The 15,047-nt window shown below is 45.2% G+C and overlaps 2 protein-coding genes across 2 annotated transcripts; both read right to left on the bottom strand.

The window, feature by feature from the left end:
* Nucleotides 1-7,804: 7,804 nt before the first annotated feature.
* On the bottom strand, nucleotides 7,805-8,556 carry LOC127157927 (deleted in malignant brain tumors 1 protein). Its single transcript, XM_051101101.1, has 2 exons — nucleotides 8,166-8,556; nucleotides 7,805-8,021 (listed from the first exon to the last, which is right to left on the bottom strand). Exons 1-2 carry the CDS (start codon nucleotides 8,374-8,376, stop codon nucleotides 7,855-7,857), a joined length of 378 nt encoding a protein of 125 aa, XP_050957058.1. The 5' UTR covers nucleotides 8,377-8,556; the 3' UTR covers nucleotides 7,805-7,854.
* Nucleotides 8,557-9,264: 708 nt separating this feature from the next.
* On the bottom strand, nucleotides 9,265-14,530 carry LOC127157931 (protein NYNRIN). The gene has a single exon (XM_051101105.1). The coding sequence runs from the start codon at nucleotides 14,528-14,530 to the stop codon at nucleotides 10,349-10,351; it is 4,182 nt and encodes a 1,393-aa protein (XP_050957062.1). The 3' UTR covers nucleotides 9,265-10,348.
* Between the last annotated feature and the right edge of the window lie 517 nt (nucleotides 14,531-15,047).

Here is a 15,047-nt window from a genome sequence, read left to right as displayed (position 1 = left end):
GTAACGTGTGGCCAAGTATGGTGACCCATACTCAGAATTTGTTCTGCATTTAACCCATCCAAGTGCACACACACAGTAGTATACGCACACACACCCAGAGCAGTGGGCAGCCATATTGCTTATAACTGGGGGTGTGCCTTGCTCAGGGACTATGATGTGAGGGTGGAGAAAGCGCTGATATTTACTCCCCCACCTTCAATCCCTGCCAGACCTGGGACTCGAACCCGCAACCTTTCGGTTACAAGCCCGGCTCCCTAACCATTAGGCCACGGCTTATAAACTAGCCATACTGGCCTGAATGACATGTATTTTTTATGGAAACCAAAACCAATCAAATCCACCAGCTCTGCTTTTCAGTTTTACATGAGAGTCTTTACAATTTTCTTCCACACATATAATTTACATTGTGAGAGTCACTGTTGTAACTCTTTACCATACTATATTTAGGCCACTCTGGCATTGTGATTGCTTGACTATACAGCTATACATTCAAAATCGGATCCCTTATCACGCTAAAAACTATCACTCATGAATCATCATGTCCGTCTGCTGATCCCTTGTGAGTCGTGATTGGCTAAAAGTGGGGCAGGCAATGTCAACATCAGCACCAGGGGACTTCACAGAGGGAGTGTGCAGTACATGCACACTTAAGTTTTGTTTTTCAACCAATTAACCTATGCACTTTAGATGTTTGCAAAACTGCTAAATTGACCCCAAAAAAGCCTTAATTTTGTCCAGCCGCCCAAAGTAATTTTTACCCACACAATCAAATTCAAAACTGCCCAAAATGGCAACACTGAAAGTGATGCAAGGAAACATGCCTGGTCTGATGAATCACGTTATCTTCTAATGGATGGCCTGGTAACTGTGCATATTTTACCTGGGAATAAGATGCAGGACACATCATTGGAAGATCTACAATATTGAATAAAACCCATCTCTGGGTGAAATATGGACAAATCCACTGATTGGGTTGTTTTGACCTAGAGGTTGGGTTAAATGTTTAGTTATTCAGTTATTGCTGGGTTTGTCCATATTTCACTCTGCACTGGGTTGTATTTAACCCTGCACTTTTTAGAGTTTAGGCAGGTGGTTTTAATGTTGTGGCTGGTCAGTATATGTCAATATGATATTTGTCATTTTTTTTCTTTTCAATGTATTTGACAAGTTACCACAAATCTCTCTCTCTTTTACTGTCATTAAGAGGAATGTAGTGTACATTTATGTGAAAAAACTGAAGGTGTCTGAACACTTTCTAAATGCACCGTGAATGTGCCCCTGTTGTTTTCTAGTGGACTAGCCCAGCATCTTCCACAATGTTCTTGATGGATTATTTAACATGGAACCTCAAAGACCAGTGGTCCACAGTTTCACCATTATCTTTCCACTGAATCTCAGTATCCTGGAGGCTGTTTTCACCTGCTCATGCAAGAGCTGCCTCCGCAATCTTCGTAAAGATGCAAGGTGACAGGGAGAGCCCGAAAGGGAGGACCTTGTACTGATATGCTTGTCCTTCGTAGGCCAACCGAAGAAACGGTCGATACCAAGGGAGGATAGAGACATGAAAGTATGCATCCTTCAGGTCTATTGCCATGAACCAATCCTTTTGCTGAACACCTGTGGAGGGCCCGATTCAACACTCGAAGATCTAGGAATTGGTCTCCAGACCACCATTCTAAGGGCTGTAGAAACCCTTCTTCATCTCAGCTGGGGGGACAGGCTGTATTGCGTCCTTTGCTAGAAGGTTGGCAATCTCCTGCCACAAGACAGTTGCACTGTTGCCTCAGACCAAGGTGAAAAGGACGCCACTGAACTTGGGCAGATGCCTGGCGAACTGAATCACATAGCCGAGCCGAATCACTGAATTTTTAAATTCAAATTTATTTGTATAGCGCTTTTCACGATACATATTGTACATATCGCAAAGCAACTTTACACCAAATTGACATTTTTACAATATATGTAGTAGTAGCTTGATGTACATATGGCAGAGATGTGTGGTAAAGATCAATTAATGATGTAATCAAACAGTAGTAGCAGAATTCAGTAGTGCTGTATGTTGTTTCAGGGTTGGTATTATCTGAAGTCCTCTGTGGGGTTGGCATCATCTCTTCTTAAGTGTTCTGGATCCAGACTGGAGCTTGTGAATTCCTAGTTACCACAGGATATCAATCCCATGGCAGAAACAGAGATAAAACATAATTAGCGTAGCTGCTGTTCAAACTAAGAAAAGAAAGATTTGTTAAACCAGAGCTAAAAGATTAATAATGAACATTTGATCAGATATAACTGCAGGAACAGTTTATGAGACACATTATTTGTATGCTTGGCTAAAAGATGTGTCTTTAATCTAGATTTAAACAGAGAGAGTGTGTCTGAACCCCGAACGTTATCAGGAATGCTGTTCCAGAGTTTGGGTGCCAAATGTGAAAAAGCTCTAGCTCCTTTAGTAGACTTTGCTATCCTAGGTACTACCAACAGTCCAGAGTTTTGCGACCTTAGGGAGCATGATGGATTGTAGCGTGGTAGAAGACTAGTTAGGTACGCAGGAGCTAAACCATTAAGTGCCTTATAGGTAAGAAGTACTCTTTTATAGCTGATGCGGAACCTAATAGGTAGCCAGTGCAAAGACTTTAAAATTGGGGTAATATGATCATATTTTCTTGACCTGGTAAGGACTCTAGCAGCTGCATTTTAGACTATCTGTAGCTTGTTTATTGAAGATGCAGGACAACCACCTAGTAGTGCATTACAAAAGTCCAGTCTAGAGGTCATGAATGCGTGAACTAGCTTTTCTGCATCAGAAACAGGTAACATGTTTCGCAGCTTGGCAATGTTTCTAAGATGGAAGAATGCTGTTTTTGTAACATGAGAAATATGATTTTCAAAAGACAAGTTGCTGTCTAATATAACACCCAGGCTTTTGACTGTAGTGGAAGTAACAGTACATCCGTCTAGTTGTAAATTGTAAGTCAAAAGTTCCTGTGTATTGTTTTTTGGTCCAATAAGTAATATGTCTGTCTTATCTGAATATAATAGCAGAAAATTATTGGTCATCCAGTCTTTTACATTTTTAACACACTCTGTTAACTTAGATAATTTAGAAGTTTGATTGTTGAGATATATAGTTGAGTATCATCAGCATAACAATGGAAACTAATGCCATGTTTTCTAATAATATTACCAAGGGGCAGCATGTATATTGAAAATAGTAGAGGACCTAGAACAGATCCTTGTGGCACTCCATACTTTACTGGTGATAAATGAGATGACTCCCCATTTAAATAAACAAAGTGGTAGCGATCAGACAGGTAGGATCCAAACCATCTTAAAGCCTGCCCTTGGATACCTGCATAATTTTGTAGTCGATCTATTAGTATGTCATGATCTATAGTGTCAAACGCAGCACTAAGATAAAGTAAAACTAGCAATGAGATGCAGCCTTGGTCTGACGCAAGAAGCAAGTCATTAGTGATTTTAACAAGTGCAGTTTCTGTGATGTGATGGGGCCTGAAACCTGACTGAAATTCTTTATAGATATCATTTTTTTTACAAGAATAAGCACAGTTGAGTAGATACAACTTTCTCTAAAATTTTAGACATAAATGGGTCTGTAATTTGCCAGTTCACTAAGGTCTAGTTGTGGTTTCTTAATAAGAGGCTTGATAACCTCCAGCTTGAATGGTTTAGGGACGTGACCTAAAGATAACGATGAGTTGATAATATTGAGAAGCTGTTCTTCTACCACAGGTAACAATTCTTTCAGCAATTTAGTGGATATGGGATCTAATAGGCATGTTGTTGGTTTAGACACAGTGATGAGACACATTTTAGGACAGGAATGTGTATCACACACAGACTGTTGCACCACACCCCGGACTACATTCCCCATCAGCCATTGCACTTCACCCGCGACCAATCAGCGGCGCTATAAAAGCCCCGGTCTTTCCACTTGCAAACCACGGATTGTTGTATTGTTGTATTCCCTTAGTTAGCGTTACCTAGTTTCTTGTTCCAAGTTCCTGGTTATCCCGTTTTGACTGTCTAGCCGCCTGCCTTTTGGACTATCGCTCTTGTTTATTGGATTATTCTCTTCTACTGCCTGTGATATACCTGTCTGCTCCCGTCTCGACCCTGCCTGTACGACCATGTATCTGTCTCGTCCCTACAATAAAAGCTTGCATATGGATCCGCTTGCCTCTCGCCTCTCACTCCGTGTAACAGAACAGTCCGTCACAACAGGATCCAGCAGCTTCACCCCCGGACAGTCAACAGATATGGACACAGACAGAACACTTTTCAGGATCAAACAGGGATCACACACGCTGGATCGTTACATCCGTGAGTTCATTTCTATTTCCAATTATTCCACCCTACCGGACTGTACTAAGATTGAGATATTCTGTGATGGCGTGAACGAGCCGTTAAAGGCGAGACTGAGACGCGAGGGTCCGCGCTCTTCGCTAGTAACGTTCATGAACTTTGCGTTGTTGTGTGTGGGTTCGCCGTGCACCGTGGGGGTCGCAGAGAGGGAATGCGACAACGCAGTAATGGCGACCGCGCGTCCCACTCGCAGATTGGCGGTCATGCCGGAGCACGATCCCACAAACACGTTTGCCGCCTGGATCGCTCGTGAAATGGCGCTCATCTAATCGCGGCAACAGCTGCGCCCGTTCACAAGATGGCGGCCGCGTCGGAGCGCATTCATGATACAGCAGCGACAACAGAGCCCGTGCACAAAATGGCGGCGACTGCGGTGCCCGTTTGCAAGATGGCGGCGGCGCCGGCGTGCGCTCACAAGATGTCGGCGACGGCGGAGCCCGTTCACAAGATGGCGGCGAGAACAGAGCTCCGTCACGTCACAGCTGCCATACCAGAGCCATATAAGGTTACAGCTGCATTTCCTGAGTCAAGTCAAGTTTCCGAGTCCAGTCAAGTTGCAGCTGTGCTTCCTGAGTCAAGTCAAGTTTCCAAGTCAAGTCAGATTGCAACTGTGTTTCCTGTGTCAAGTCAAGCTGGAGCTATGTTTCCTTGTGCAGAGCCATTGCACAAGATGGCCGCCGTCTCCAAGCCACTCCACAATATGGCTGCCATTCCAGAACCTGTGGTCAGCACCCGGACGCCACCTGTGGTCATGATGGCCCACGTGCTGGACACACCCCTAATGACAGTATGGGCAGCTAAAGTGGCGCTCCTTCACGTCGCGGCGGCTACCCCTGAGTCAAGTCAAGACACAGAGTCAAGTCAAGACACAGCTGCCGTTCTCCACGAATCAAGCCAGGTCACAGCTGTTCCCCACGAGTCAAGCCAAGTTACAGTTGTTCCCCACGAGTCAAGTCACGCTACAGCTGTTGTTCCTGAGTCAAGTCACGTTACAGCTGTTGCTCCTGAGCCAAGCCATGTCGTTCATGAGTCAAGTCCCGGTACAGCGGATCTCCATGAGCCAAGCCAGGTTATAGCAGATCCTCATGAGCCAAGTCAAGCTGCTACTGTTATTCCAGAGCCAAGTCAAGCTTCCAAGTCCAGTCAAGCTTCCAAGTCCAGCAACGTCAAGGCTGTTGTTCCTGCGTCAAGCAACCTCAAGGCTGTTGTTCCTGAGCCGAGTAAAGTCATTGTTAACCTTCACAAGCCAAGTGAAGTCAGGGCCGCTCCTCCTGAGTCGAGCAAGGTCACAGTCGTGGTTCCTAAGTCAAGAAAGTCATTGATCTTCACAAGCCGGTTCGAAGTCACCGCTGGTCTTCTTGTGTCAGATCAAGTCACCGCTGATCTCCATAAGCCAGGCCAAGTCACAGTCGTTCCTTCAAGTCCAAGTCACGTCTCGCCCGAGCCACGCTATGTTGCTCCTGCCTGGCCAGAGCCTCCTCACGTCTCTTCTGAAACCCCAGAGCTCTCGCTCCCAAGTCACAAGTCCAGGAATGCCACAGCCGTTGTCCCTGCGCCTAGCCAGGTCACGGCTGGTCTCCAAGAGCCCAGCCAAGTCACAGTTGGTCACCACAAACCAAGTCAACCCACTACTGGACTTCACAAACTAAGTCACGTCTCGTCTGTCCGTTCAGAGCCTAGTCACGTCTCGTCGGTCCGTCCTGAGCAACGTCATGTCTCGTCTGACCACCCAGAGCCTTACCATGCCCCGTCCGACGGCCCAGAGTCAGGTCATGCCCCGTCCGACGACCCTAAGCCAAGTCACATCTCGTCAGACATCCTAGGATCACGGCCTATCATGATAGCCAGCGTACTGGACCCACCACAACCTCCCGCTGCTGCTCTTCCTTTAATGGCGGTTGCCATTTGGTGTGTGTGGGCTGCACACTGTGCCCCTAAGGCCACGTCTGTTCCCAAGTCAATCCCTGAGGCCACGTCTGTTCACAAATCAGCTCCAGTGGCCACGACAGTTCACAAGACAGCTCCAGAGGTCCCGTCTGGCCTCAAGCCTGCTCCAGAGGTCCCGTCTGGTCTCAAATCTGCTCCAGAGGTCCCGTCTGGTCTCAAGTCTGCTCCAGAGGCCTTCCCCATCAGAGAAGCTGCGCCATTGCCCCCAGAGGTGTCAGCATTTGCTGTAGAACCTCCTATGGGGGCGGCGTTATCCTTCGGTCTCTCTGCTTCTCTCCCTATTCTCTCTGGCTCTTCTGTCCCTGCTCTCCCCAGGTCCCAGACCATGACGCAGGTTCCTGTTCCGCCCCGGAGGGCTGCTGCGCCACCTGTTCCGCCCCGGAGGGCTGCGGCACCTCCTGCTCCGCCCTGGAGGGCTGCTGCGCCTTCTTCCCCTATTCTGTCTGCCTCCTCTGTCCCTGCTTTCCCCAGGTCCCAGACCGTGACGCAGATTCCTGTTTCGCCCCGGAGGGCTGCTCCGCCTCCTGCTCCGCCTCCTGCTCCGCCTCCTGTTCCGCCCTGGAGGGCCGCTCCGCCACCTGTTCCGCCTCGGAGGGCTCCTGCGCCTCCTGCTCCACCCTGGAGGGCGCCCGCACCTCACGTCCCGCCTCCGGCTCCGCCCTGGAGGGCTCTTGCGTCGCCTGTCCCGCCTCCGGCTCCGCCCTGGAGGGCTCTTGCGTCGCCTGCTCCGCCTCCTGCTCCACCCTGGAGGGTTCCTGCTCTGCCGGTCCTGCCTCAATCACCGGGTCCTCCGCAGGGACCTGGTCCTCCAGCCCTCGCCCTGTCTCGCTCCCGCCCCACCGCTCCCCTGGACTGTTATTCTGTTGGAGCGTCTGGAAGCCGCTCCTTGGGGGGGGGGCTATGTCACGAATCTGGTCGGTGTCCCGCTGTCCGCCCACCGCCAGATGTCACTCTCGCCCTGTCACACACAGACTGTTGCACCACACCCCGGACTACATTCCCCATCAGCCATTGCACTTCACCCGCGACCAATCAGTGGCGCTATTAAAGCCCCGGTCTTTCCACTTGCAAACCACGGATTGTTGTATTGTTGTATTCCCTTAGTTAGCGTTACCTAGTTTCTTGTTCCAAGTTCCTGGTTATCCCGTTTTGACTGTCTAGCCGCCTGCCTTTTGGACTATCGCTCTTGTTAATTGGATTATTCTCTTCTACTGCCTGTGATATACCTGTCTGCTCCCGTCTCGACCCTGCCTGTACGACCATGTATCTATCACGTCCCTACAATAAAAGCTCGCATATGGATCCGCTCACCTCTCGCCTCTCACTCCGTGTAACAGCAGGTAAATGGATCTTGCAGGCCAGAATTCAGAAGCCCTGAAGTAGGCAATGAGACAAGATCGAACACACTCACCCACAGTGATTTTAACAGTGTTACTCAAAGGTAACTTGATGTTGTTTTGGTAGGAGTATTGGCAGCTGTAGCTGCCTTGATGTGAGACGTTTACATTATGGTTGAAAGTCACACTAGATACGTGTCTGGGAGGATACAGATAAACCATTTCTGAAGAGCTGGAATTCAGCATTAACATTGCATCTTGGTTTAGGTGTTGTGCATCTGAACTGGATATTTTCTCCATGAGAAACAGCTGCATGTGTGGAGGTCAGGGAAAGGGTCGGCATCTGCAGCTCACCTGAAAAAAAGGGGAAAAAAACTTATTTTACATAGTTTTGTTAACAAATAATGTGTAAAAGCACAGAATTTTTTAAGCTTTATGTAATTTCTATTGTTCATTTCATTCAAAATATTGTGGCAAGATGCAAAAGATTTGACTTACCTGAACAAACAACATCAGCATCTTCCCTATGATTACAGTCATGTGTTCCTAATCCACGGTGTGAACATTGTGTGAGGGTTCCTTCACTTCCTGAGCATTTAACATCATCCAGCCAGATCGATCCACTGCCTTGACCAAAGGTGGCACTTTGAGGTGCACTGATGGCTGATCCACACTGTAACTGTCTGCACACCACAGCAGCATCATTCATGTCCCAGTCATCATCACACACGGTTCCCCACTGGCCATTATAACGGATCTCCACTCTTCCACAGCATGAGTCAGAACCACTGACCAATCGTATATCTGGTACTTGGCATCAAAAATGAAAGCACTGTGTGATTAAAAATAGGTTATTTTTGGTTTGGTGTAAGTATTTTGTATGTGTTTAACATTGCTGGGAGCAAAGCAACAAACATGCATAGCCCCTATTATTTTCAGACATTTTTTATAGTTATTATTACTTGAAGCCGAACACTTAAGGTTTATGTTGTTTAAGTTATCATAGTACTATTTTTATTACAAGCAAATACCACATTTTCAAGACACTTAGCTCTGATTTTTGGACATCTTAATCCAAAGCTATATGTAACCTGAGCAGGCGACACCTGCATCTTCATGATGACCACAGTTATGTTTTCCAAATGAAGAATGTGAGCACTGTGTGAGTGATGATTCACTTCCTGAACATCCCACATTATCCAACCAGATCACACCACTTCCCTGGCCAAAATGAGCACTGTCATGTGCACTCACAGCTTTTCCACATCTCAACTGTCTGCACACCACAGCAGCATCATTCATGTCCCAGTCATCATCACACAGTGTCCCCCATGTGCCATTATAAAGGATCTCAATTCTTCCAGAGCAGTCATTATTATCATTGACCAGTCTGATACTGTAATGTCCTAAAAAACAAAATAACTCTATTATGATACAACTCACATCTTACAACATGCTAAACTAGTAGAATAACCAAAACAATGACTGATTATGTCATGATACAGCTAGAATCAGATCTGTGTTTTAAAAATAGGTGATTTTCTAATATAATAAAGCCATAAAATAATAGTGAAGACTGAGAATGAAAAACCAAAAAGAGAGGTTGTCTTTGTTTTGCTTTATTCTCTGCAGAGAAGAATGATCTGGTTTACACACAGCAGGCTGTGAGCAAAGAGATAAAGGTGGAGCTCACAGACCAGAGTTTTATAGTCAAAAGAATACATTTCAAAGTAGCAAAATCCCTCTTCTAACCAATGAAATGGTTAAGAACACATCACCCCATGGTATCACTTGTCAATTTGTTAATGTCTAGTCACTTTCAGACTAGCCCGTCCCTGGTACAGCAACCATTATTAGAAATTAGTTCACTCTTACACAATATCCCAATCATTATATTCTACTTATAAGAACTAGTGATTATATTTCAAAGGTTAATTGATTAGAAAACATATGTGACTTAAATGTAATCAAGTAAGATTAATATAATCAATGTGTTATATGTAATATATGTACTTAGTAGATTTTAAAAATTTCCATTACACTCCTCCCTTTTGATCATTCTTTGATCACTTATGGTCATTAGTAAATAATAAAAGATACATGCCCTTATAGCTAACATCAAGTGTGTAAATTCACAAAGATTCAAAACACACCATCACTCTAATAAGGGTAAAAAACAAACATTTGACATTGTAAATATTCTTGACCTACAAGGAAACTCAAATAAAATCAATAATACGCTAATACTTGAACATAAACGTAAATCCAGTGTGGTGTTCAAACAGAAGAAACTTTCTTTACATTTCTGTCGGGTTGCATTATCTCGTAACACGGACAATGACCTGCTTTAGACCCCCTAATATACAATTCTTGTTTACTCTACTATTTGTCTAGTTTTTCTACACAGTTCGTTTCCTATTCTCCTCTGGTAGCAGCTATATAGGATTGGGGTGAATGAATATCTGGCGTTCCACCACAATGTGTCGGTTCCAAGAAGTCCCTGCTCCTCTACAGTGATGGGCAGAATCCGTCTTTTTGCTGTCATCCGTTGGCCTGCACTGACCTCAGATCACTCCCACACAGTGATGCTGCTGCGTGTTCAGCTCCCATACACCACTGTATGTTTGTTCACCTCGGTCAGCCAGACGTCCCCCTTGGCACGGGGCAGCTGGTCAATCACTTTACTGATCTGTGTCGCCCTCTGGTGGTGTCGGAACTTTCCTGCAGTGACTGGCGTGTATCCACGTAGCCCTTTCTGCCACCTTGACCGCGGTGTGCGTTATCAGCAGAACCTGGAACGGGCCGTTCCACCTCTTTGCCTTCCAATGTTTTCTCCTCAAATCCTTGATTACCACGAAATCGCCAGGCCTGATATCGTGCAAGACTCCCTCAGCTGGCCTGGGTAAGGCGTCCTTGACCTGCTGAGATATCTGAGAAAGAACAAGAGACAAATTTCGACAATAATTTAGCATGTCATCTTCACACAAGGCTGTAGAGGGCAGTGGTCGAGGTTCTGGTCCCACTCCAATCGATGTCGGCCTGCCAAACAAAATTTCAAATGGGCTTAAGTTAGACCTGGTTCTTTTCCGCATTCTCATGTACATCAACACAATGGGGAGTGCTTTGACCCAAGACAAACCTGTTTGCTCACAACACTTCGTCAATTTATTCTTTAACGTTCCATTGCATCGTTCGATACAACCACCCGATTCCGGGTGATAAGATGTGTGTTTACGTATGTCAATACCCAAAAACTGTCCAACCTGAGTGATGGCTTCATTTGCAAAAGGTGTGCCATTATCACTACTAATTTTTCTTGGTATTCCCCATCGGGGAATAATTTCAGACAATAGTGCTTTCGCAACAGCACCTGCATTTTGCTTGGATGTGGGAAAAGCCTCCACCCACTTTGAAAACATGTCAATCATGACAAGACAAAATTTCTTGCCTTCAGATGGTGTCAGTTCAATAAAATCAAACATTATATGATCAAATGGTTGATTTGGAGGTGGGTGTGCTACTTGGGGCATTTGTTGCCCTCTGCCTGCGTTGTTCGTGGCACAAATCATACATGACTGACAATATTTGTCCGCAAAGGAAGTGAATCCCTTCGTGAACCAATATTGATTCATCAGATCAAACATTCCCCCTTTACTCACATGGTCTAGGCCATGTACCAGTTTTGCATAGTGTGGGAAAAAGTGTTTTGGCAGACATGGTTTGTCTTCAGTGCTCAGCCAAATCTTGTTTTTCAGTTTGCACTCGGCCTTCACCCATTGCTTCTTCTCCTCTGGTGTTGCAAAAGCTTGCATAGCTGTAAGAGAATCAGAAGAAGGTGTGAATGAGTCATTGTTAACTGTAGCACATGTTAAAGAAAGCTCTGTTCTTGTGGCTGCGTCCTTGGCCGCCATATCAGCTCGCTTGTTACCTAAAGACACAAAGTCATCACATTTAGAATGTGCAACGCATTTGCAGATAGCAACTGACTTCGGTAGCAAAATTGCTTCCAACAATGCTGCTATTTTGTCATGGTTTAGAACAGGTTTACCATCTGACTTTAAAAATTTTCTGTGTTTCCACAATGCCCCAAAATCGTGACAGACGCCAAAAGCGTAACGGGAATCTGTGTAAATGGTAACTGTTTGTCCTTCAGCAATTTTGCAAGCCTCTGTCAATGCTACCAATTCAGCCGCTTGCGCAGAGCAATGCGCGGGGAGCGCTCCAGATGCTACTGTTTCATATGCGGTAGTTACAGCATAACCTACTCTATTTTTGCCAGTTTCTGAATCTCTAGAAGCTGAACCGTCAACAAATAAAATCAGATCAGGATTCTCTAAAGGGGTTTCTTTCAAATCTGGTCTTGGTGTACAGACCTGTTCCAGTGCTGCAACACAGTTGTGTTCCTCGCCATCCTGCTCTGTTGGGAGCAGTGTGGCTGGATTTAACACTGTGCAGCGTTTTATTGTGATGTTTGGCATTTCCAACAAAACTGCATTATACCTGAGCCACCTGGCAGCAGACAAATGGGATGTCTTCTGTTCCAACAGGATCATAGAGACAGCATGTGGCACTAACAGAGTTACATCAGAATATCCCACAATTTCCCTTGAAGCTAAAATAGCTTTCTCTGCAGATGCAACAGCTCTCAGGCATTTTGGCAAGCCTGCTGCTACAGGGTCAAGTTTACTTGAAAAATAGGCCACAGGTCTCAGCTTCCCCCCGTGATCCTGTAACAGAACAGAAGTCATGAATCCATTTTTCTCATCAACAGTTTGTACAAAACTTCTCTCTGGGTCTGGGATTCCCAGAGTTGGTGACGTTTGTAGTAATGCTTTCAACCTCTCAAATGCTTTTTCTGCTTCTGGGGTCCATGTCAGTTTGTCATGTGGCTGCAAGCCCCTCCCGTGAGCCAAAGTGCTCAGAGGTGATTCTTCAATAGCATAATTTGGAATGAACGTTCGACAATACGAACACATGCCCAAAAATGACATTAGTTGCTTTTTAGTGAGAGGCTTTGGAATCTTTTGAATTGCCTCTTTTCGTTTTTCAGACAGGGATTTACCATGTTTAGTGATGACATGACCTAGAAATGTCACCTCCCTTTTTGAAAACTGCAATTTTGACAAGCTAACTTTGTGACCCTCAGCAGCCAAATGTTTTAAAAGTTTCACAGTGTCTCGTTTGCATGTTTCTTCATCTTTTGCAGCTAAAAATAAATCATCTACGTATTGAAGCAATGCCGTACCTGGTGTCAGCTGCAGTGGTTCCAAACTTCTTCTCAGTGCTTCATTAAAAATGGTCAGAGATTCTCTGTACCCCTGACAGAGTCTTGTGAAAGTGTAAGCTTTACCATTAAAATTGAAAGCAAACCAAAATTGGCTGTCTTTGTGAACTGGCACAGAGAAGAAGGCATTGGATAAGTCAACAACTGAGAACCACTCGGCATCGCCTGGTACTTGTGACAGAATTGTGTAAGGGTTTGGGACATTTGGAGCTCGTGCTTGAACCGCTTCATTCACGGCCTGCAGATCCTGCACAAACCGCCACTCAGTTGGCTGGCCTGCTTCTCTTATCTTTTTGACAGGGAAGATAGGTGTACGCACAGGGGAATCCTCACACGGCACAATCACTCCAGCTGCTCTCAATGATTCGAAAACTGGTTTTATTCCCTCAATAGCCTCTCTTTTGAGGGGGTATTGAGGCTTACATGGTCTATAATCAGACTTTGGAACAATTTGCACTGGTTCACAGTTTTTAATCAGTCCCACATCAAATTTAGATGAGGCCCAGACAGATTTTGGAACCTCTTTAAGAGCTGGGATGGCTGTCATTTCAGTTTCTGTGAGGAAGCAGTGGTCTGCTATTGCGCAATCTATCACGCAGACTGTGCGTACAGCTGTAACAGCAGGCTCACTCAAACGCATTCGGTATGCAGACAGCGTTGGGTTGTATTCAACATTTCCCTCTACTGTTTGCATCCAATTCACATGAAAAACACAAGCTTTTACAAAAGGACCGATGTCTTCCCAATGGTCACCGTCCGCTTTGGACAATGACACATGTGGAAGAGAGTCCACAACATCAAAGAACTGTTGCTGTTCGTGTCTCAGTTCAACAGTAACCGCACATTTATTTTCTGTCCAAAATAACCATTCCAAGTCTATTGTGTCTATACATTGAAACCATCTCTGTTCAAACATCTCATCTTTTCCAAATGATACATGTGCTGAGCAATGTAAATCAGACAATGGCATGATTTCAGAATTAGGTGAAACTCTGTCTTTTGCAGTGTTGACAAGTTTTTCACATAATTCATCATTTTGCAGTTTCCACTGATAAACATACAACGGTGATTCTTGAATTGCGGCCAAAGTTTGAATTTGGCATTGGACCGCTTGAATCCCGTCTGGACTGGATAGTAGAGAAATACCCAGTCTGCATAATAAATCTCTCCCCAACAAATTTTGAGGACAATTTTCTGATAAAAGAAAACAGTGCTTAAAGCTCATGCCATTTTCATCTTCACATCTCAATGGTACAGTGAAATTTTCTCTAACTGTATGACCTGATGCAGAAGTTGACCACACATAATTTCCACTCAATTTTGGAATTGGATCTAGCTCATCCATTCTAATTACTGAGTTGCTAGCCCCGCTATCAGCCAGGAAAGTCATTTCAATTCCTTTTACCCATAACCTAACTTGTGGCATTTGTTTATATGCTAAATTACTCAGGTGGCTATATGTGCCTACCTTTTTGTCAAGAAAAGATTCTTTATTTTCTAATCGTGCAATGTGATGATGTATCAGAGCAAGCAAGTTTACTTCATTGCTGTTAGCTGGGTTAGAGGTGTGTGTGTGCATTTGGTTCTTATCTGTTTCTGCTGTGTGGCCGCTGTGGACTTTGCTCCCGACTCCCCCCTCCTTCTCTGCTCTCTGGTGTGCAAGTCTCTGCTGTCAGTCCGCTTTTGCTTTCTCTTTCGCTGGATCAGCCGCCGCTTGATTGATCAAATATGGACAAGAAATTTTCCAATGTCCTCGTTCACCACAAAACCAACAAACATCTGGATCCATTTGAGACAGTCTTTGTCCCCTTCCTCTTCCACGCCCGCGTCCTCGCCCTCGCCCCCTGAAACTTCCTCCTCGTCCCAGGCCACCTTTATACATAGTCAAAGCTGTCAGCTGAAGCTCCTTCCCTCCTTTTCGTCCACCTTTCTCCTCCAACAGCCTTTCAGCATGCAAAGCATATTGTCTAATTTTCTCCAGTTTCTCATCCTCCCAACCGATGCAGGTTTGTTTGATGATTGTCGCTATTTCAGGTCTCAGTCCACTCATGAGGCTGCTTCGCAGATGAGATTCCCACATCTGTGGAACATCCCCT

Source organism: Labeo rohita, unplaced genomic scaffold, assembly GCF_022985175.1.
Source record: "Labeo rohita strain BAU-BD-2019 unplaced genomic scaffold, IGBB_LRoh.1.0 scaffold_126, whole genome shotgun sequence".
NCBI classification, from domain to species: domain Eukaryota; kingdom Metazoa; phylum Chordata; class Actinopteri; order Cypriniformes; family Cyprinidae; genus Labeo; species Labeo rohita.
Note: the sequence above shows the minus strand (reverse complement) of the source record. Positions and strands in the feature narration are given on the sequence as shown.